The sequence below is a fragment of the Tribolium castaneum genome, chromosome 1 (genome assembly GCF_031307605.1).
Source record: "Tribolium castaneum strain GA2 chromosome 1, icTriCast1.1, whole genome shotgun sequence".
Taxonomy (NCBI): Eukaryota; Metazoa; Arthropoda; class Insecta; order Coleoptera; family Tenebrionidae; genus Tribolium; species Tribolium castaneum.
In genome coordinates this window covers 3,792,858-3,815,382 of record NC_087394.1, presented here as the reverse complement: position 1 = coordinate 3,815,382, position 22,525 = coordinate 3,792,858, and the positions used below count along the sequence as shown (strand labels likewise).

Sequence of the window (22,525 nt, the reverse complement as noted above, 5' to 3'; positions counted from 1 at the left end):
GCTTACCTTCCTTAGTTAATGTCTCCACTACCCGTATTTCGGTAGAGACTTTTCGCGGTTTAAAGTCAGGAATTTCTTCAATTGTCTCCGGTATTTCTATTTCTTCAATCAGAACAGTGGTTTCAGGTCTTTTACCTTCTTCTTCTACTTTTGTTACTTTCGTTTCTTCAATTTTACCATCTTTGCGTCTCTTTATTTTCTTAACTGTCGATTTCTTGGGCTTACCCTCTTTAGTTATAGTTTCAGTAACCAATACTTCTACAGGTAATTCTTCAATGTATTTGGGTTCTTCGGGTTTAATTGCCGGAATTTCTTTCACTTCTTCGGTAACATCAATTTCTTCGACTGTAACAGTTGTTTCAGGTTTCTTACCGACTTCTTCAACAGTTACAATTTCGGTTCTTTCTTCTTTGCTACCCTTACGCCTCTTCAGTTTTCGAATAGTGGTTTTCTTGGGTTTACCTGTCTTAGTTATGGTTTCAGTAACCTGTACTTCCGCAGGAAGTTCTTCAATGATGTCCGGTTTAAATTCTTCAACCTCTTCAGGAACTTCAATTTCTTCAACTGCAACCGTCGTCTGTGGCTTTTTACCTTCTTCTTCAACAGTCACGATTTCTGTTCGTTCTTCTTTACCACCCTTACGTTTCTTTATTTTCTTCACGATGGTTTTCTTCGCTTTGCCTTCTTCAGTAACACTTTCTACTATTTCAGTTGTTGTTGAAACTCTTTCAGGTTTAAATTCGGGAAGTTCTTCTATAGCCTCAGGAATTTCTAACTCCTCAATTATAACTGTACTTTCAGGTTTTTTGCCTTCTTCTACAACTGTCACGACTTTTGTTGTTTCTTCTTTAGTGCCTTTACGTTTCTTGACTTTCTTTACAACTGTTTTCTTTGGTTTGCCTTCTTCGGTTATACTTTCTGTTACGTATGTTTCTGTAGTTAGTGGTTGTTCTTCTGGAACTTCTTCAACTACAGGAATTTCCTCTACTGTAACTGTTGTCTCAGGTTTCTTACCTTCTTCTTCCACAGTTACAATCTGAGTTTGTTCTTCTTTCCCACCCTTACGTTTTTTAATTTTCTTTACAACGGTTTTTCGAGGTTTGCCTTCTTCAGTAATGGTTTCAGTCACTTCAGTTTCAGTAGAAATTTTCTCAGGAATTTCTTCAGTTAATTCTTCAACCGGGATTTCCTCGACAGTAACAGTTGTTTCAGGTTTCTTGCCTTCTTCTTCAACAGTTACTATTTCAGTTTTTTCCTCTTTATCTCCTTTGCGCTTTTTAATTTTCTTTACGATTGTTTTCTTCGGTTTGCCTTCGGCTGTCATCGTTTGGGTAACATGCGTTTCAACAACTTCTTCTTCAGGTTTCTTTTCAGGTAATTTATGAGCTATCGCTTTCTTCAATAGTTCAGTCTGAATCATTTCTATCACCTCTTCTTCTTCCACTACTTCCTTTTCTGCTAACGTCGGAACGAAAAGTATTTTTGGTTCTTCCTCCTTTGGTTTCTTCAGTTTTTTAACCTTCTTTTTAGGTTCTTTAGGTGTAGGTTCTTCTTCGGGTGCTTCATATTCTTCAACCGTTACAGTTGTTTCAGGTTTCTTACCTTCTTCTTCAACAGTTACAATTTCTGTCTTTTCTTCTTTGTCTCCTTTACGTTTTTTGATCTTCTTAACTATTGTCTTTCTAGGTTTGCCTTCCTCAGTTATTGTTTCGGTGACGTGTGTTTCCGTAGATATACTTTCAGGTTTATACTCAGGTAGTTCTTGTATTTCTTCTGGAATTTCAATTTCTTCAACACTTACTGTTGTTTGAGGTACCTTTCCTTTTTCTTCAACAGTCACAATCTCCGTACGTTCTTCTTTGCTACCTTTCCGTTTCTTAATTTTCTTTACAATAGTTTTCTTCGGCTTTCCTTCTTTGGTGACTGATTCGATAATCTCAGTTTCAGTAGATATTTTTTCAGGAAGAATTTCTTCTATTGCTTCATGTAATGGTACTTCTTCAATTGTAACAGTTGTTTCAGGTAATTTGCCTTCTTCCTCAACAGTTACAATTTGAGTTTGTTCTTCTCTTCCACCTTTACGTTTTTTGATTTTCTTTATGATTGTTTTCTTAGGTTTACCTTCTTTGGTAACCGTTTCTATAACTTCAGTTTCAGTAGATACCTTATCAGGTATTATTTCTTCGGTTGCTTCTTGGAACGGAATTTCCTCTATTGTAACTGTGGTTTCCGGCTTTTTACCTTCTTCTTCAACCGTTACAATTTTAGTTTCTTCCTCTTTGTCACCTTTCCTTTTCTTAATCTTCTTGATCACAGTTTTCTTTGGTATACCTTCTTTCGTAACAGTTTCTATAACTTCAGTTTCTGTAGATATCTTCTCCGGTTTAAACTCGGGAATTTCTTCAATTCCTTCCTCAACCGGTATTTCTTCAACTGTAACTGTAGTTTCAGGCTTTTTACCTTGCTCTTCAACAGTCACAATTTGTGTTTGTTCCTCTTTTCCACCTTTGCGTTTCTTAATCTTTTTAATTATAGTCTTTTTAGGTTTACCCTCTTTAGTTACGGTTTCAATTACTTCAGTTTCTGTGGAAATTTGTTCCGGTTTAATTTCTTCGACCGGGATTTCTTCTACTGTAACAGTAGTCTTAGGTTTTTTACCCTCTTCCTCGACAGTGACAATTTCTGTTTGTTCTTCTTTTCCTCCTTTGCGTTTCTTAATTTTCTTTACCACCGTCTTTTTAGGTTTACCAGTCTCGGTCACAGATTCCGTTACGTAGGTTTCGACAGAAACAGTTTCAGGTTTAAGCTCGGGTATTTCTTGAACTTCTTCAGGAACATCGATTTCTTGGACAGAAACTGTTGTTTCAGGTTTTTTGCCTTCTTCCTCAATTGTTACAATTTCAGTTTGCTCCTCTTTACCTCCTTTACGCTTTTTAATCTTTTTGACAATAGTTTTCTTAGGTTTACCTTTGTCAGTAACAGTTTCTGTCACGTGAGTTTCTACAGTTTCTTCTTCAGGTTTCCTTTCAGGAAGTTCATGGGCCAGAGCTTTCTTCAGAAGTTCAGTTTTAATCATTTCAAGAAGATCCTCATCTTCCTCTTTCTTTTTCTGTGCTAATGTTGGAACAAAAAGAATTTTTTCGGGTTCTTCTTTTTCTTCTTTAGGTTTTTTGGGTTTCTTTACTTTTGGTTTTTTAGGAAGTTCCTCTACAGTTTCTGGTACACTAATTTCTTCCACTGTAACTGTGGTTTCAGGCTTTTTACCTTCTTCTTCAACAGTGACGATTTGTGTTTGTTCTTCTTTACCACCTTTACGTTTCTTAATTTTCTTTACAATTGTTTTCTTAGGTTTACCCTCTTCAGTTATAGTCTCGCTTATGTGTGTTTCAGTAGAAACTGTTTCAGGTTGGAATTCCGGTATTTCTTCAACAGCTTCCTCAACTGGAATTTCCTCAACTGTGACTGTGGTCTCAGGCTTTTTGCCTTCTTCTTCAACAGTCACGATTTGTGTCTGTTCTTCTTTTCCACCTTTACGTTTTTTAATTTTCTTAATTATGGTTTTCTTAGGTTTACCATCTTTTGTAACAGTTTCTATAACTTCAGTCTCTGTCGAAACTTTTTCTGGTTTGAATTCAGGTATTTCTTCAATTGCTTCTTGAACTGGAATTTCTTCTACAGTGACTGTGCTTACTGGCTTTTTACCTTCTTCCTCAACCGTTACAATCTGCGTTTGCTCTTCTTTACCACCCTTGCGTTTCTTAATCTTCTTTATAATGGTCTTTTTGGGCTTACCTTCTTTGGTAACTGTTTCAATGACTTCAGTTTCTGTGGAAATCTTTTCTGGTATCTCTTCAATAATTGGAACTTCTTCTACAGTAACAGTTGTTTCAGGCTTTTTACCTTCTTCTTCAACAGTTACGATTTCAGTTTTTTCCTCTTTTCCTCCTTTACGTTTCTTAATTTTCTTTACTATAGTTTTCTTTGGTTTTCCTTCTTCAGTAACTGATTCAGTAACAAAAGTCTCAGTAGAAACTTGTTCAGGCTTAAATTCAGGTAATTCTTCTGTTATTTCCTGAACAGGAATCTCCTCTACAGTAACTGTCGTTTCAGGTTTCTTACCTTCCTCTTCAACTGTTACGATTTTAGTTTGTTCTTCCTTTGCACCTTTTCTTTTCTTAATTTTCTTAATAATGGTCTTTTTAGGTTTACCTTCTTTGGTAACAGTTTCAATGACTTCGGTTTCTGTCGAGATCTTTTCAGGTTTAAATTCAGGAATTTCTTCAATTCCTTCCTCAATCGGAATCTCTTCAACTGTTACTGTCGTTTCAGGTTTTTTACCTGCCTCTTCAACTGTTACAATTTGAGTTTGTTCTTCTTTACCTCCCTTACGTTTTTTGATTTTCTTGATTATTGTTTTCTTAGGTTTACCTTCCTTGGTAATTGTTTCAATAACTTCAGTTTCTGTAGATATTTTTTCAGGTAATATTTCTTCAGTTGCTTCTTGGAATGGAATTTCTTCAACAGTAACTGTAGTTTCCGGCTTTTTGCCTTCTTCTTCTACAGTTACAACTTTTGTTTGTTCTTCTTTGTCACCTTTACGTTTTTTAATTTTCTTTATTATTGTTTTCTTAGGTTTACCTTCCTTTGTAACTGTTTCAATGACTTCGGTTTCAGTGGAAATCCTTTCAGGTATTATCTCCTCAGTTGCTTCTTGGAATGGAATTTTTTCAACAGTTACAGTAGTTTCCGGTTTTTTACCTTCTTCTTCTACAGTTACAACTTTTGTTTGTTCTTCTTTGTCACCTTTACGTTTTTTAATTCTCTTTATTATTGTTTTCTTAGGTTTACCTTCTTTGGTAACTGTTTCAATGACTTCTGTTTCAGTAGATATCCTTTCAGGTATTATTTCTTCAGTTGCTTCTTGGAATGGAATTTCTTCAACTGTAACTGTGGTTTCCGGCTTTTTGCCTTCCTCTTCAACTGTTACAATTTTAGTTTGTTCTTCTTTTCCTTCTTTACGTTTCTTAATCTTTTTAATTATGGTCTTTTTCGGTTTACCTTCTTTCGTAACAGTTTCAATTACTTCAGTCTCAGTTGACACTTTTTCCGGTTTGAATTCAGGAATCTCTTCAAGAGCTTCTTCAATAGGAATTTCCTCAACTGTAACTGTAGTTTCAGGCTTTTTACCTTCTTCTTCAACTGTTACAATTTCTGTCTTCTCCTCTTTTCCTCCTTTGCGTTTCTTGATTTTCTTTACTATAGTCTTCTTTGCCTTACCTTGTTCGGTAACTGATTCAGTAACAAAAGTCTCAGTGGAAACTTGTTCAGGCTTAAATTCAGGTAATTCTTCAGTTGTTTCTTGTACAGGAACCTCCTCTACAGTAACTGTTGTTTCAGGTTTCTTACCTTCTTCTTCAACTGTTACGATCTGAGTTTGTTCTTCCTTTCCACCTTTCCTTTTTTTAATTTTCTTAATTATGGTCTTTTTAGGTTTACCTTCTTTCGTAACGGTTTCAATGACTTCAGTTTCCGTCGAAATCTTTTCAGGTTTAAACTCAGGAATTTCTGCAACAGCTTCTTCAACAGGAATTTCCTCAACTGTAACTGTCGTTTCAGGCTTTTTGCCTTCTTCTTCCACAGTTACGATCTGTGTTTGTTCCTCTTTTCCACCTTTACGCTTCTTGATTTTCTTAACTATAGTTTTCTTTGTTTTACCTTCTTCAGTAACCGATTCAGTTACGTGAGTTTCCGTGGACACTTTTTCAGGTTTAAATTCCGGAATCTCTTCATGTGCTTCTTCTACTGGAATTTCTTCAACTGTAACAGTAGTTTCAGGTTTTTTACCTTCCTCTTCCACAGTTACAATCTGGGTTTGCTCTTCTTTACCTCCTTTGCGTTTCTTGATTTTCTTTATTATAGTTTTCTTAGGTTTACCTTCTTTGGTAACAGTTTCAATAACCTCAGTTTCCGTAGAAACTTTCTCTGGTTGAAGCTCAAAAACTTCTGCTTCCTGCAACGGAATCTCTTCAATTGTAACAGTTGTTGCGGGTTCTTTCCCTTCTTCTTCGACAGTTACAATTTCTGTTTGTTCTTCTTTAGCCCCTTTGCGTTTTTTAATTTTCTTTACGATTGTCTTCTTCTGTTTTCCTTCTTCAGTTATTGATTCGGTAACATAAGTTTCAGTTGAGACCTTTTCAGGTTTTAATTCCGGTATTTCCTCCAATGCTTCTTCGAAGGGAATTTCTTCAACCGTAACAGTTGTTTCAGGTTTCTTGCCTTCCTCCTCCACAGTAACAATTTCAGTTTTTTCTTCTTTTCCGCCTGTCCGTTTTCTAATCTTCTTTATTATAGTTTTCTTCGGTTTACCCTCTTTAGTCAGAGTTTCTACAACTTCTGTTTCGGTTGAAACCCTTTCCGGTTTAAATTCAGGAATTTCTTCTATTTCTTCTTCCGGTATTTCAATTTCCTTAACCGCTACTTTGGTTTCCGGTTTCTTACCTTCTTCTTCTACGGTCACAATTTCAGTTTGTTCTTCTTTACGTCCCTTGCGTTTTTTAATTTTCTTAACTATTGTCTTTCTAGGTACACCTTTTTCGGTAATTGTTTCCGTAACATAAGTCTCAGTGGAAACTTTTTCTTCAGGTTTAAATTCAGGCAATTCTTCAATTTCTTCAGGTACTATAACTTCTTCAACAGTAACTGAGGTTTGAGGCTTTTTACCTTCTTCTTCAACAGTGACAATTTCAGTCCGTTCTTCTTTTTTGCCTTTGCGTTTTTTGATCTTTTTAATTGTGGTTTTAACTGATTTGCCTTCTTCAGTCACACTTTCAACCACTTCGGTTTCAGTTGACACTTTCTCAGGCTGTAATTCCGGTATTTCTTCAATTTCAGGTTTTTCCTCTTCAACAGTTTCAACAACTTCTTTATCACCAACTCGTCGTTTAATCTTCTTGATTATCTTCTTTTTGCGTTTCTCTTTCACTTCAGGTTCTTGAGGTGCTTCAATTTCTTCAACTAAAACAGTAGTTTCCGGCTTCTTCCCTTCTTCTTCTACTGTTACAATTTCAGTTTTTTCTTCCTTGTCACCTTTGCGACGTCTGATTTTCTTTACGATTGTTTTCTTCGCCTTGCCTTCTTCAGTCACACTTTCCGTTACATGAACTTCAGTTGGTAGTTCTTCCACAACTTCTGGTTTTATTTCTTCAACAGCTGGTAATTCTTCAACTGAAACTGTAGTGATAGGTTCTTGACCTTCTTCCTCAACCGTAACAATTTCAGTATTTTCCTGTTTTCCATCTTTACGTTTTTTGAAAACTTTTCGTTTCACGATTTTGGTTTTGGTTTTACCATCTTGAGTTGTAGTCTTTAGAATTTGTGTTTCAGTGGGTGTTTCTTCAATTTGTGCTACTTCAGGCTTAAATTCTGGTATTTCTTCTATTTCTTTAGGCACTTCGATTTCTTCAATCGTGACAGTTGTTTCAGGTTTTTGACCTTCTTGTTCTACAGTTACTATTTCAGTATCTTCCTGTTTACTGCCTTTGCGCTTTCTGATCTTTCTTCGTTTGATTATTTTCTTAGTAACCTTACCGTCCACTTCTTCTTCGACTTCTTGTACCTCTTCTGGTAGCTCTTGAATGATCGGTTTTACTTCTTCTACGACTTGTGTATCTTCAATGACTTTCTTCTTCTTGATTTTCTTTTGAATCTTTACAGTCTTTGTCTCGGTGTCTTCGACTATTTCGGGTTTCACCTCTTCTTCCACTATTTCTTCAATCTGAGGACTTTGTTTAGCTTTTTCTGTTTCTGGAGTAATTTCATCCAAAACTTCTTCAATGATAACATCACCTTCCTCCGCTTTCTTATCGCGCTTTTTGATAATAGTTTTTTTAGTAATAATTTGAGTGGTTTCATCGCTATCTGGTACAGATTTAAATTTGGTAATAATTTCATGTGTTTCCTCTGTATGGAGCTGAGGTGTGTCATCTTTTTGGATTATTGATGTGTGTTGCTCTGCTTTTTGGGTTAGAGTTGTGGTTTGTGTAACTCTGGCTCGTGTTTTGTGTGGTTCTGTTTCATCCAACGGACCTGTAATTGACAGTTGTGTTTATAAAGAGAAGAACATTGTGTGCATTGTTTGTGTTAATTGTTTCGTGTTTGCTTGTTTAGAGGAGTGATGTGAGATGTTAGAGGTTTAATCGCTTCTTTTAGGCACGTTCCACTTTTATCATGGTTGATTCAACTTTTATTTATTTGATTTTTTAATTTTATTTCGTTTAGTTTTAGTCGCTGCTTGGAAAACTCACCTTCTTTCTCCTGTAACTGAACTTCGCTAATTTCCAAACTCGCGACATCCTCCAAAACTACTTTAACCGTCTTTGAAGATGCTTTTTCCACGTCTATTGATTCCAAATCGCCCGTTGTTTTCATCTCAGTAACTATGAGTCCGTGCTTTTCGGTCAAATCGCTCTGAGCTTTGGTTAGTTTAGGTTTCTCAGTCGTAAAAACATCACTTGTTTGGAGAAGAACCGTTTCTTCTTTCACTGAAACGGGTCGGTGGACGATTTCTTCCTGCGCTGTTGACTCTTTGGCAAGTCCTTCAGTAATCTCTTTACCTAACTGTCCCTGAACGTTAACTTCAGTGACAGTTAGACCTTCCTTGAGCAAAATATCAACACTAGCAGTTTTGAAGCTAGTTTCTTCTTTCTGAATTTTCTCAGTAGTACCCTGTACCGTGACTTCGCTTTGTACTACTCCTTCTAGAGGAATAGTCGCCTGTGAAGCACGTCGGGTCTTTTGAACTGTCTCAGTAAACTCCTCAAAAGATTCAAAAGTTTTGACAAGACTCTTCTGACCAATCTTTCTGCTTTCTTGTAAATCAAGCTCAGCTAGTTGTTTTGAAGGCACTTCTGGTTTAAATTTACTTAAACCTTCTTGAACGGTTGTTTCCTCAACTTGAGGTGCCTCTTGAGGACTTACAGTCTTGTCGGCTTTGGAGGACTTGGGAGAAGTCTCCTCAAAAGTACTCTCCTTCTCCTGAGTCACAACTTCAGCAGTCGAAGCCGTTTTGCGCGTTTTTTCCAACTCTAGACCAGCTAATTGAGTCACTGGTTTGTCACCAGGCTTAAAAGTACCTTCTTTTTCGGTCAAAGTCACTTCAGTGATACTCAAAGTCGAGTGAGGCACATGTTCTGATAGAGCTTCTCCTTTATCAGGTACTTCTGTGGTCAATGGCCCTAAGCCTTCCTCAGTTCGAGTCTCCTCAATCTGGGGAGCCTCCTGAGGACTCACTGTCTTATCAGCAGTTGTAGTTTTGACTAAACTTTCCTCAAACGTTTCTTCTTTTTCTTGCGTAATAACCTGAGTTGTTGAAGCAGTCTTTCTGGTTTTTTCCAACTCCAATTCAGCGAGTTGTGTCACTGGTTTATCCCCCGGTTTGAAATCCTTCTCCTTTTCGGTGGAAGTTACCTCAGTTATGCTCACAGTAGAGTGAGGAATATGTTCCTGAGACGCGTGTTCTTGCTCAGGTGCTTTGATTTCAAACTTGGGCATATCTCCAACTGAAGTCACTCCTTCGATCACTAAAGCTTCCTGTGGTATGATGGTTTTTTCGGCTTTGCTAGTTTTGAATGAAATTTTGTCTTCGAAAACGCTTTCTTTCTCTTGGACAATCACCTGAGCAGTTGAAGCTGTTTTTCGTGTCTCTTCTAACTCCAATTCAGCCAATTGCGTTGTGGGTTTATCTCCCGGTTTATAACCACTTTCTTTTTCAGTTGAAGTTACTTCTGTAATGCTGACACTAGTGTGCGGGACGTGCTCTTGCAAAGCTTCCCCTTTTTCTGGAATTTCAGTTTTCAGTTCTCCTGTATCTTGAGTTGTTCTCACTTCTTCGATAACTGGAGCTTCCTGAGGTGTTATCGTTTTGTCGGCTTTCGAAGTCTTAAATTTAACAGTTCCTTCAAACGTAACTTCTTTTTCCTGAGTTAAAACTTGAGCAGTTGATGCCGTCCTTCGTGTTTCTTCTAATTCCAGTTCAGCAGATTGTGTTATTGGCTTATCACCAGGTTTGAAGTCACTCTCCTTCTCCGTTGAAGTTATCTCAGTTATACTAACCGTTTTGTGAGGAATGTGTTCTTGAAGAGCTTGTTCCTTATCAGGAATGTCAGTCCTCAGCTTCCCTACATCTTCCTCTGTTGTGACTTCTTCAATCAAAGGAGCCTCCTGTGAACTAACACTCTTGTCGGCCTTCGAAGTCTTAAATTTGAAAGTCCCTTCAAATATTTCTTCCTTTTCTTCAGTCACAACCTGGGCTGTGGCAGCAGTACTCCTGGTGTCCTCCAATTCAAAGGCTGCAATCTGAGTAGCCGGTTTTTGAAGACGTGTGAAATCGCCTTCTTTTTCACTTGAGGTGATTTCAGTAATAGTGACGGTGCTGTGAGGGACATGCTCTTGTAGCGCTTGGCTTTTGTCGGGTGTTTCAGTTGATAAAGTTGTTAAAGCTTCTTGGACTGTAGTTTCTTCTATTTGGGGTACTTCCTGAAGACTGATCGATTTTTCAGCTGTGCTAGTTTTGAAACTTGCTGTTTTTTCAAATTCGGTTTCTTTGTCAGTTGCCGTGATTTCAGTAATTGAGACTGGAGTTTGCGGGATTATTGTCAAGTCACCCTTTTTGCCCTCCACGGGTATTTTGTCGAACGGTACTTCAGTCTCTTGGACAGTTCGTTCGGAAATTATGAGACTTTGTAACGTACTTTCGCTGATTTCTGCCGTTTCAGTGCTTGGTTTCTCAGTTTTGAGTTTTCCGATGTGTTCATGGAGCAGTACTTCTGACTTGGAACTAGTTGTTAAGTCTGACGTAATGTTGGAAATTCCGAATTTCTCTTCTTTGGTGAAGTCACTCACTAATTCCCTTTCTTTTTCTTGCGTAGTGACATCTGTAATGCTTATTGACGATTTCTCATCAATAACTTGTTTTGCTTTCTTGGTGTCAAAGTCGGGTACTTTATCGAAGTCTTTCTTAGCTTCGTGTACAATATTTTCCGATAAAATCACCCCTTCGAGTACTCCCTGAGTCACACTTCCAACGGCTGGTTCTTTGGTTTCTGCTTGAAAATCACCAACATTTTCACTAACAAGTACTTCCGAAGCTTGAAGCGGTTTTCTTGTGGCATCATATTCGGCCACGGCTTTCTCAGTCTTGGCCTCAAATTTGGTAAATTCTTCTGTTTGTGCTTCAGTGTACGTTTCACTCGTGGTAATCTCGCTCAAAACATCGACCTTGGTCTCAGCTTTCTTAGTCGTGGGTTTGAAAGTGCCTTCAAATTGTCCGAAAGTGTCCATAACATCAGTCACAGCTTGAGTCAAACTTTGCAAAACGTTTTGCTCAGGAACAGCAGCCGCTGTTCCTGGTTTCTCAGGAACAAAATCACCAACTTGCATACTGGTTAAAACCTCTGAACTTGTCATAGAAATATTGCTGATGACATCGATACTAGCACTTGTAGTTTCTGGTTTTCGTTGCTCCTCTAACAAACTTTCCCTTTCAGCAGGGACGATTTCAGAAGTTGATGTTATTTTGCTTTCTTCGAATTCAATTTCGGCTTTTTTGGACACGAAATCTGGCTTCTGGTCAAAGCTTTGCTCCTTTTCTTGGACTAGTGGTACCGTTTGGATGATCTCTTCGTGAGTCGTGTGTTTAATAGAGGCAGTCGATTTTGATGGTACTTCTTGTACCAACTCACCAGGGACACTTTCTGATTGAACTTCGCTTTGCTCAGGGACGAACTTAGCGTCATACCCAGTTGTAGCTTTCTGGCTTTTGGGCAAATCGAAATCTTTTACTAAACCTTCCTTATCCTGAGTCACCGACTCGGTAATTTCAACAACTTTCTTCCCTTCTTCTAGAGATACGTTAACTTTACTGGTGGCTGGTTTAAATTTGCCCTCAAAATCGGATTCTCGTTCCTCAGTCACACTTTCACTCACAATCAAACTAGCAAGAGCTTCCTCGTTCTCAGAAGCTCGCTGAGTCTCAGGCTTGGTACTTTCAAACTTTCCGATATCAGCACTCGAGTCTACTGTTGACTGTTCAGCGACTTTATGAGTCACATCGATGCTTTTAACGGCGACTTTTTCCGATGGTAGGGCAAGAGGGACAAAAGTGTCTTCCTTGACCCCTAAAGTAGCCTCAGAAATGGAAATTCCTTCAACCGGTTCAACATTAACACTGGCGATAACCCCACTCGGCTTAGCCCCTTTTTCAAACGTTTCCTCTTTATCAATAACGACTTGTTCAGTTTGACTAACAATATTGTAAGGGATAGTTTCCGAAATTGCAGTCGTTGTGTCCCTAATTTCAGGTTTCAAATCCCCAGTACTCAAATCAGCCTGTGTTTGGAACGTTGCAGCAACGGCTTTCATGTCAGCGAAACTTGTTTCCGCAGTTTTCGTTTCAGTCGTTTCATTCACAAATTCTTTTTCAGCTTCATTAGTCACAACTGTTTCGACAATCACGCTTTGGCCTTCGTTGACCGAAACTACAACATTTCTAGTTTCAGTTTTGGTAATTTCAAGTGGTGTGTCTGATTCCGTGGGGATTGTTTCAAGGTTAACAGCTGTCTTGAATGCTGAAAATTCCGATTGGGCGGAAACCGTTTCCGGTTTTTGGACTTCCAAATCTTTGAAGCTTTCATTGACTCCGGTTTCAGTCTTAACCACTAATTCTAGGGTCTCGAGACCAGGAGCTGCGTGTTTTCCTTCGGGTTTTTCCCCAGGTTTGAGTATTGTCTCACTTTCGTTACTCTCAGTTTGGGTGATTACAACTCCTGTGTCTTCCCTAAACGCCACATTTGCGGTTTTTAAATCAAGGGGCGTTCGGTCAAAGGGAGTTTCACTGTCTTGAACCAGTGATTGGGACTGAATAACACTCTCTAAAGTTGTTTGGTCGATGTTTGCCTTAGCTGAAAGGGGCAGTACTTCAACCACGTCTTTGGTGATGTTTTCCGCAACTACAATGTTAGTTTCCGCAACCGGTTGCACGTCGAAACTTAGTGAAGCTTGACCAGAAGCTGCGACTTCGCCTTGTTCATACATTTTTTCCTTGTCAACAGTCAAAGTTTCCGAAACTAGGGCCGCTTTGGCTTCCTCGAATTCAACACCTGCTGTTTTTTGCTCCGGTTTTGTGTCTTTGGTGAATTCTCCTTCTGATTCTCCGATCACAGCCTCCAAATTGATGATACTTTGGAGTTCTGATTGGGTCTTAAGTGCTGTAGCTCTAGTGGGTGAGGAACGATCATAATCCCCGAGGGTATCACCTGGGATTGTTTCACCAACCTGGACCACGTCTTGAGGCAACAAAATGGGAGCTGCGGTCTCAAACTCGCGCTCTTTCTCCTTAAAATCTTTTTCCTTATCTGCGGTAGTGACACTAGTCACGGAAACACCTTCTCCAAGGGTGTAATCCTCCGCTGCTGATTTCAAATCAAGCTTAGTTTGGGCAAAATCTGATTCTTTTTCCTGGATCATCACTTCGCCAGTGATTACGCTTTCAAGCAAGGAGCGGTCACAAGTTGCTTGTTTTGTGGCGACTTCAAGTTGTGTCAATTGGTCGATGGTGTGGTCAGGTTGGACCTCCGTTTTAGTGGCTATAACGTGTGAAGAAATCGATTGTTCGCCATGTGCAACTTCAGGTTTAGTCATTTCTTCTAAGGCCTTCTCCTTGTCGTCTGTAGTGACTTCAGTAACGTTCAAACTTTCGGTTTCAAGGAATTCAACAGTGACTTGCTTTTGGTCCGGTTTGACATCAGCCGGTTGTTGGCCTTCTTTCTCACCTGGAGTGAACTGTGTCTGGACCAAAGGATGTGAGATATCTTGGGCCGCTTTTGCTAGTTGTTTCTCAGGGGATACTCGAGAGAAATCTCCAGGACTTATCTCAGGAGTTACCTCTTCCTTGAGGGCAACTTGTGATTCAGTCACGTCGATGTTAGCCTGGGATTCTGTCGGTTTCAAAACCTCCAAAGGTTGTTCCTTGTGATCCGTCACCACTTCAGTGACTGACAACTGCTGACCTGGGATTATATCAACATTTGCCGACTTTTTGAACGGCATTATATCCTTTGGTAGATCTTTTTCAATATCAACAACGTTAGTCTCAGTGACTATCAACTCCTGTAAAGGTTTTGCATATTTTTTGGCTTTGCCAGTCGGTACCTCCTCTTCTTGTATCTCATCAGCATGTACCACTGTCTCAATTTCCGACTTGACAATCACTTCTTGTGGTGTAATATTCGGGAGGGCCAATCCGTGTTGGGGTTGAGGCTGCGCCTGGTACTCCTCTTCCCTCTCATTTGTAATAACTTGTGTAACATTCGGCCCTTGTCGGGCTTCAGTCAAATCAACAGCCACTTGTTTGGTCTCAAACTCGATTTTCTTCACCTCGTCCACTTCCTTCTCCGCCGCTTGACACTGCGTTATTTGAACACTTTCAAGTGTGTCTTGCTCTGTTTCCGCAACCACAGTCGACGGTTGCAACGTTTCGAGCCTTTGGGCCGAATCATCAGGCTGGACGATGGTTTTACTGGCGACTTTTTGAGTGTCAATGTCTAGAGTCGCTTGTTGGATCGCTGGTTTTTCACCAGGGACGTATTCCCTTTCTTTATCGTCAGTATAGACTTCGGAAATGTTCAAACTTTCGTTAGGTGAGACAATAAGGGCGGCTTGCTTTCCCTCAGGAGTTACATAATCCTGGTCTTGGAAAGTTTCACCGATTATCGCTTGCGAAATGATGGTTTCAGTGTGAGGAGTTTGGGTAAAGTCGGCTTGGCTTGGCTTGATACCTGTTTCGTCAAGATTGCTTGCACTGTACTCAGGATTGACTTCTTCAATGACACCGGTGGGGAGAGTATGGCTTGTAATGGCTTTACTTTTGTGACTTTCGGGCATTTCAAAAGTTTTGAGACTCTTCTCACTTTCCATATAATTCAGTTCAGTGACTTCCACCTGGTCTTGGGGTCGCGTAAAGTTACTTTCGGCTGTTTTTAACTCGGGTTTATCCTCAATATAGGACGATTCCCGTTCATTGATATTTGTTTCCGTAATGTGAGTTGCTTCAAGTGTTTCTATGTCTCTAACAGCAGTATCAGTCTTAAATTTGGGATAATCTGTGAAATCATCGGGAACATCAGTAGTGTGAATTTCCGAAACCGTCAAGGATTCCACAGGCCGTACTGAAGTTTCAGCAAGTAACTCAGTCGGTTTTTCCCCTAAATCTAGCACATTTTCGCTCTCTTGAGCCGTCACGATCGAAACATCGGTCACTTCGTGACAAATCACCGAACTATCGGCTGTTTTATAGTTAGGTTTATCCCCGACTTCGTACCGACCTTCACTCTCAACAGCGAGAGTAGTTTGAGTCGAGAACGTTTCTTTGGGCAAAATTTCAACACTTGCTACTTCCTTCGGTACCAAATCCTCTTCCATATCCTTTTGGGGCATTTGGGAGTCGGTTACACTCACTTTGACTCCTTCCGAAAGGATCAAGTCTTCCGTAGCTGAAGCTTTTTCAGGACTTGGAGCTTTACTAAAGACATTTTCCTTGTCTTGGGGCAAAGTTTGCGAAACAATAACACTTTCCCCTGTGGTGACTTTGAAATCCGCCTTTTGGCTTGGAGGTAGCCGTCCAGGGACGTACTCACCTTCAGTTTCTGGGGCCACCATTTGTGACTGAGTTAGTGATTTTTGAGGAATGACTCCAAGTGTGGCAATTTCAGTCGGGACGAAAGCTTCCGGGAGGTGTTTTCCGGGTTTGGTTTCGGTTTCAATTTCTTCAACGATGATCGATTCTTTGGTGTCAATGCTGACTTTGCCTTTGACAGTCGCTGGTTTGGTTACGTCAAGATCAGATTCGCTGACCCCGTGGAAGATTTCTTCAATGTTGAGGCTTTCTTTCGTTGTGAAAGTACCAGTAGCCTGGCTGGGTCTGGGGATTGTGAATTCGTCCAAACTTTGTTCTTTTTGGGAAACTTCGACTTCGGATACGCCTTTGGCTTCTTGAGGAAGTAGGGAGAAGTCAGCTTTGAATTCTTTGGTGTCTTCTCTAGTGATAGTCGAGGAGGTGTCTCCAAGCTGCACTTCTTGGACTGAGATACTTTCATTTGAGATGAAGTTAGGGAAAGCTGTTGATAAAGTTGGTTGGAAGGTACCATCAAAAGTGCCAGGAAGGCTTTGCACGTCTTGTTCGCTCACTTCATAAGCCTCACGTGTATCAATTGACTTTCTAGCAACGTAACTAGCTGAAGTGACTTTCTCTCCTATGATTTCCTTCTCTTCGGCGTGAATGTGTTGCTCCGTAACTGCCGAATGTGTCAAAAGATCGACACTAGCTTTAGATTCGACCACGTCTCCAGGTTTAATTTGCGCAACTAGACCTAGAGGGGTCGTTTCTGAATAGACTGCTGAAGTGTGTAAAGGAATTTGCTGTTGTGTGTTGGCATCAAAAGGAACAATTTCATCGCATTCCTCCTCGTCCATGTCATACTCGCCCACTTTGGGCCTATGCGCTTTGATTTTACGACCCTTAATTGCTTTTTCCGCTTCTTCCTCCACCTCTTCCTCAATTTCGATTTCTTTGTGTTGTTTGACCTCAACTTTTTGCTCTTTTTTCCTGCGCCAAGGCGCACCGGACTCAAGTTCTGGTTGTTTAACGGGCGATTCAGTGTGTTGTTGTTTGGTGCCTTTGATGCTGCGTTCTGCTTCAATTTCAACGATTTCTGTAAGTGTTTGTATGATTGTTTGATGTTTTTGTCTAACAGATTAGTGTGAGATTCTCATGCCGAAGCTGGAGTGAATAGTGGCATGAGTGCGTTGTCTAAGCATAGTGTTTGAGAAAGTTCTACTCACCTAGAGAAAAATCAAGCCGGCGACACTAAATGCCATGCTCGAGTTAGCGTTGCTACATTTACATTTCAGCTTTAGTCGCGTTTTTGCACTAGGTTAACAAGCGCAGATTTGGCGCAAAATATTTCTCACGTCTTGTGGCAGCACTCACCTCGCTGCCAGCCAGACAAGCAAAAATCAAAGATTTACGACAAAGAATTAAAGTAATGACCACGTGAAGCTTGGAAACTTACCAACTTCATCAGTTTCTTTTTTACCCTTTTTCTTAACGACTTTCGTTGTGTCTAAATATAAAAACTACATCAGTCTCTTTGGGGATACTTTATTGAGGCAATTACAACAGTCATATAAAATATAGGCAGGCAATTACGTATATAGTGTTTTTTTACAAATATGGCACTAGGACATGCACAGCTCACACAAAACTCACCTTCGAATACTTCAACTTCTTCCTTAATTGTGACCATTTCCTTGAAAGATGACTTGGTGACAGACTGGAACAAAGCAAGTTAGGGAAACACTAAAGTGGCAAAAAAACGTACTTCTGTTACTTCCGACGACTCCCAAGCCCTTTGGATGAAATCCTCTGGAGTGAAACTAGTGATGACTTCTTCAATAGTAACGTAATTCGACTCGACCATCTTCATAAGGGCCCTAAATCCAACAGTTGCGGCCAATTGCTTCTCATCAATTGTCGTTTCTTCGGTCAAAACTTCCGAAATAAGGGCACCATGACCCTTCCTTTCGACCACATTGACCAACGCCGACTGTGCGTGAGGACTAGTCAAGGAAGGAAATTTGTTTTCGTGGTACAAAACCGTAACTTCCTTTGTTGTAATACCATTTTTCAGCAAGTACCCAATTTCGGCAATTTCTCTGAGAGGATGCTCCCCAGGCCCGAACTGTTTGACATTGATAAAGTCCAACATTTCGGTGACTTCCTTCGCCATCTTCATCTCGCTCTTTCTGATGATTTTCTCCACACGTTCAATCACTTCTTCCAACTTAACTTCAGTAACGTTGGCAAATTCGGCGATTGCTTCCTCGACTTCAGTTCGGGCTCTTCGTGTCCTGGGTCTAGTTTCGGTAATGTCCTTGACCGTTTCCCCAGGTTGGATCAGTTCAGACACCATTGGTTCAGTTGGCGACAACAAGGCTTTAGCCTTCTCTTCTTCAATCACTACTTCACTCGTATCATCAATTTTCTTGCATGAAGCAACAGCTTCTGTCTTGAGTGGTTTCTGGATGTCAAGTTTGGGAGTTGCAGTTTCAGGTTTGGGTTCTTTGACTTGTATTTGTTCGGTGGTTTCAATCGTGGTAACCTCACTCACTTCCAAAGGCTTGGTCTCTTCTTCCCGAGTCTCCACGACTTTCTTGCGACGTCGTTCGTCGCGTTTCTTCTCGATTGTCACTCGTTCTTTCTTCACTTTTTCTTCACGTTCTTGGGCTTTCTTGATTAGGAGTTCCTTCTTCTTCTCTTCTGGTACTTCCTTGACGTAGAGTTTGGCCTTGGTGACGGCCAAACCAACATCGCTGACTGCTTTACACACGTAAGTACCTTCGTGTTCCTTGACCACTTCCGTGATGGTGCAGGAAGTCTTGTTGTCTTCGATACGGACCTTGACTTTGTCAGTGTTTCGCACGATTTTATCATTGTGGTACCAAATGATATCTGGAACGGTAGAATGTAATACAAATTATCAAACTTCCGATTGCTAAGTACCTGGAGTTGGGGTTCCCGAAAATAGGCACTCGAACTTGATAGTTTCAGTTTCGGAAGTCCGGACGTCTGTGATTTCTTGTATGAAAGTTGGTGGGCTTTGAGAAGCTAAACCAATAAGAAATTAGTTTAGTACTATACAAAAAAGGCAAAAATCGGCCTACCTGACTTAATTGCCTGTCCATAGATTGGTACTATTGTTCTAATTGAGAAAACACTAAGATTAGTAAGCACACACATTAGCATTAGTTTACCTTGATCGGTGGTACTTTCAACATTTTCCAATGATTCGACAAAAGCAGACGCTAGACCGCGTCCCCGATCACTCATACATTCACTTTCCAGAAGCAAAAACTCCTGGAGTTCCTCTTGACTATCGGCTGTGTGCAATTGCTGGAAGGCACAAGGGTCGAGTTCTCGCGGTTCCAAAGGGTACATTGTCTCATCGTAATAATTTTTATACAAGTCGTGACCTTCCTCTTCGTTTTTGATCCTTGGGAAAGTGAGGTACTTCTCCTGGTACTCACACGTCACCCGTTCCGAAGGGATGGGGTCGCAAGAACTCGACAGTTTGTATCTTACATCAAACCGTTTCTTCTCCGAACCGTTACTTCCTCTGAAACTACTACTCCTAGTGGAGGGTTCGCTCTTTTCCTCGATTGGTGAGAGTATGAAAAAAGGTTGCGGTGATTGGCGACTTTGTGGTTCCACATACACTTCTTCGTAGTCTTCGGGTTCGTCAACGATTGGTTCATCGGGAAATCTGCGACTTCTCTCGCTTCGATCAATTAGTTCCATGACGGAACTTAGGGAATGTCGATGCGAATTGAGATAATCACTCATTGCGCTCTCAATGAACGACATTTTTGCTCTAGTCGCCTGATTTGGCTCACTGTAGACCGAAGCTGAGGAGGACGCTTGTGATTCCGTTGCTTCGGTCAAGTAGAAGGGAGTACCAGAAGTTTCAGCCTTACCTTCACCACGTTTCACCGGTGCTTCGAGACTATCAGTGGACATTTCTAACGAGCGAGCATGCGAAACACTTGCAACACTGGATTTACCTTTCAAAGCAGCTTGAAGCTCCTCCATGTGGGTCACCCATTCGGGTTTACGGTACTCCTTAGTACCCAAGATACCTAAAAGCAAACTTTAATTAATCTCTACCCAAAACAAGTCGGGTGTTGTGTGAATTGAAAGAGTATTGTGGAAGTCAAGGTTAAGGGCAAGGTTGCTGAAAATTATCATTATTATCATTACTAGAACCAAACCTCCATTTGGTCCTAATTACCTTCAGTGCTTTCTACAAGTAATTGTGTGGTTGTGACTGCAACCCCGAGCGGGTTTTGGGCCTCGTAGACGATATCGCCGGTGTCGTCCGGGTACACTTCTGAAATTGTGAGGATGGAAGTACCATCTTCGAAATTTTCAATGAGGAACTCGGGTGATGGAGTAATTTCGGTTCCTTGCTTCAACCATTTGCCCTCAGGCTTGGGTTTTCCAACCGCTTTGACCTCGAGTCGGGTCACGTCGCCGTCCTTGGTCGATACAACTTGTGGGAGTTTTTTGATGATTTTGGGGGCACATTCCGTGTCGCTATCTGAAAGAGGGCCTTCACTGATGGTTCTGTCGGCGAGGAGGTCTTCCTCGGAGCCGGTGAAGTGGCCAATTTCCGAATCAGGGACGTACTCATAAGCTGGAACAAAAAATCGTCAGTCCGGTACTATGACTTCGACTGTGGTACCAACCTTCAACAATGAGAGATGACTTGCAGATGGCTTCGCCAACTTTATTGACCGCTCTACAAGTGTAAATCCCGGCATTTTCGGGAAAGACTTCGGAAATGGCCAATTGGCAAACTCCTTCGCTGGTTTGGGATATAACAACGTCTTTGGCTTCTTTGACGGGTTGGTCGTTGTGGTACCACTGGACTTTTGGTGTGGGTTTGCCCGTCACGACGCAACTGAAGGTGACTTTTTCACCATCCATGACACTTATTGGTGTCAATGGCTTGGCAAAGCGTGGGTACTCCAGTTCCCGGGTCTCTTCCCATTCCATTTCGTCGACTACGTTCAGAGAAGCAGTGCAAGTGACCGAACCGACGGCATTTTCCGCCCGGCAAGTAATAGTACCGGCTTGTTCAGGTGTAACATCAGTTAGTATTAAAGTGGAGCGGTTTTCCTCCGAGACAATTTTCATCTCAGGGGTTGAAATAATAGGAGTCAATTTCTGGAACCACTGGAACGAGGCTGGAGGTATTGAATCGACTGTTGCTTCAAGTATGACCACTTCGCCAACGGTTGCATATTGTGGATTAATAGGTTTGAGGAATTTAGGCGGTTGGGCTTCCTCAGTGATGGTTTGAGTGACGGTAACAGTACCCGAAGTCCGCACTTCTCCTTTAGGGTTAGTGGCGTGAACTTCGTACTTGCCACCCTTCTTCTTTACCTTCTTTTTGATTTTGAGGACAGTTTTCTTGTCTTTAGTTTCGATTTCATAGTCATCGTCTTGCTTGATTTCCTTATTGTTTTTGTACCATTTGATTTCAGGCGCTGGGACACCCTCAAAGAGGGCTTCCAGTACCACCTCTTGGTCAGGCTTGACCATAACTGCTTCCACTGGTTTGATAATTCTTGGGGCTTCCATGACCATTGGTTGCGTCACTGTTACTGCCTTAGAGATGACTAGGTTGGCTCGACATTCAGCTTGGCCAAACTTGTTATCCGCTTTGACAGTAAAAATTTTCTCGTCTTCGGAGGTCGGTTTGAGGATTTCGAGGGTGGCTTCCCCAGTTTGAGGGTTGTAGGTGACTTGGTGGCTGCGTGATGGAACCACTTCTTTATTGTCTTTGAACCATTTGACTTGGGGAGTTGGTTGACCGATGACTTTGCACCGTAGGACCGCTTTGGACTTCTCTTCGATGATTTGGGGTTTGAGGGGCTCCACAAAGTGGGGGGCAACACCGCTTTCTTCTTTTTCTACAAACATGAGATTATATCAGTTTTGGAAAAACACTCAAACGTACAACACGAAAATAAAAAGTAACTAAAACTAAAAAAATATCATGCAAAAATAAAATGAAAACAACACACGAACTCCACACCAAGTACCTAAAATGACAAGATTTGCTGTCGAAGTGGCGACTCCACCCGGGTTTGTAGCCTTGCAGGAGTAAACAGCGACGTCTTGGGGCTCGACTTTAGCGAACTCCAAAGTCACCGTATTTTCAACAATGTTCCAAAAGACCCTTTCAGTGGCGTGCATAAGTACCTCGTTTTTGTACCAAGCTATTTCAGGGAACGGTGTTCCCTCAACTTGGCAAACAAGTCGTGTTGGTTTGTCAGGTTCAGAAACCACAGGCTCAACCCTTTTTGTAAACTTCGGAGCAACAGTTTTGCGTTTGGCTCTTTCTCTAATTGTTTTCTGGATTGATTTGTGGACAGTTTTCTCTTCATGGACATCAACATCTTCCTGAAGTGGTTCTTCAGGAACCTTGTCGATACCTTCAGTTACGCGTTTCTGTGAAATAATTTCAAGTTCTGGTAGTGGCTGGCCGTAATCATCAAATCGTACAATTCTTTGAGCTGTTGTTTTCTTTTTAGAGATAACTGCAACGTTCATCGCTTTCTGGAAGCGGATTTCTTCGTCTTCGGTGACTTTCTCTTCTTTCTGTTCTTCGACTTTCTCAACTTTGCGTTCAGCAAGTGTGATTTGAGCGACTGATTCTTGCGTTGTGATTGCTTCTTGGACTTTTTCTGGCACTTCTTCTAATTTAGTTGGGACTAATTCCGGCTTTTCTTCAGGGAACAATTCCGTTCCTTCTTCTTCTTCCTTCGGAAGAACGTGAGATTTAGATTTTCTGATCATCTTTTGTGTCTTAATCTTCTGTTCTTTAACTTCAGGTTGTTCAGGTTGCTC

General features: G+C 40.9%; 1 protein-coding gene across 11 annotated transcripts in view; it reads right to left on the bottom strand.

Moving 5' to 3' along the window:
• The window catches only part of LOC660533 (titin), a 132,339-nt gene that overhangs the window by 22,044 nt on the left and 87,770 nt on the right, over positions 1–22,525 (bottom strand). For 9 of the 11 annotated variants that reach the window (XM_064359761.1, XM_064359762.1, XM_064359764.1 and 6 more), the window contains 7 exons: positions 19,672–19,746; positions 18,614–18,718; positions 17,433–18,562; positions 17,321–17,384; positions 17,124–17,174; positions 8,304–16,763; positions 7–8,085 (listed from right to left, as the gene is read on the bottom strand). In XM_064359761.1, coding sequence (XP_064215831.1) covers positions 7–8,085; positions 8,304–16,763; positions 17,124–17,174; positions 17,321–17,384; positions 17,433–18,562; positions 18,614–18,718; positions 19,672–19,746 — 17,964 coding nt within the window. Of the gene's footprint in view, positions 1–6; positions 8,086–8,303; positions 16,764–17,123; positions 17,175–17,320; positions 17,385–17,432; positions 18,563–18,613; positions 18,719–19,671; positions 19,747–19,898; positions 20,304–20,355; positions 21,586–22,525 lie in introns of all 11 variants that reach the window. The other 2 variants (XM_064359771.1, XM_064359770.1) reach the window with 2 other exon arrangements.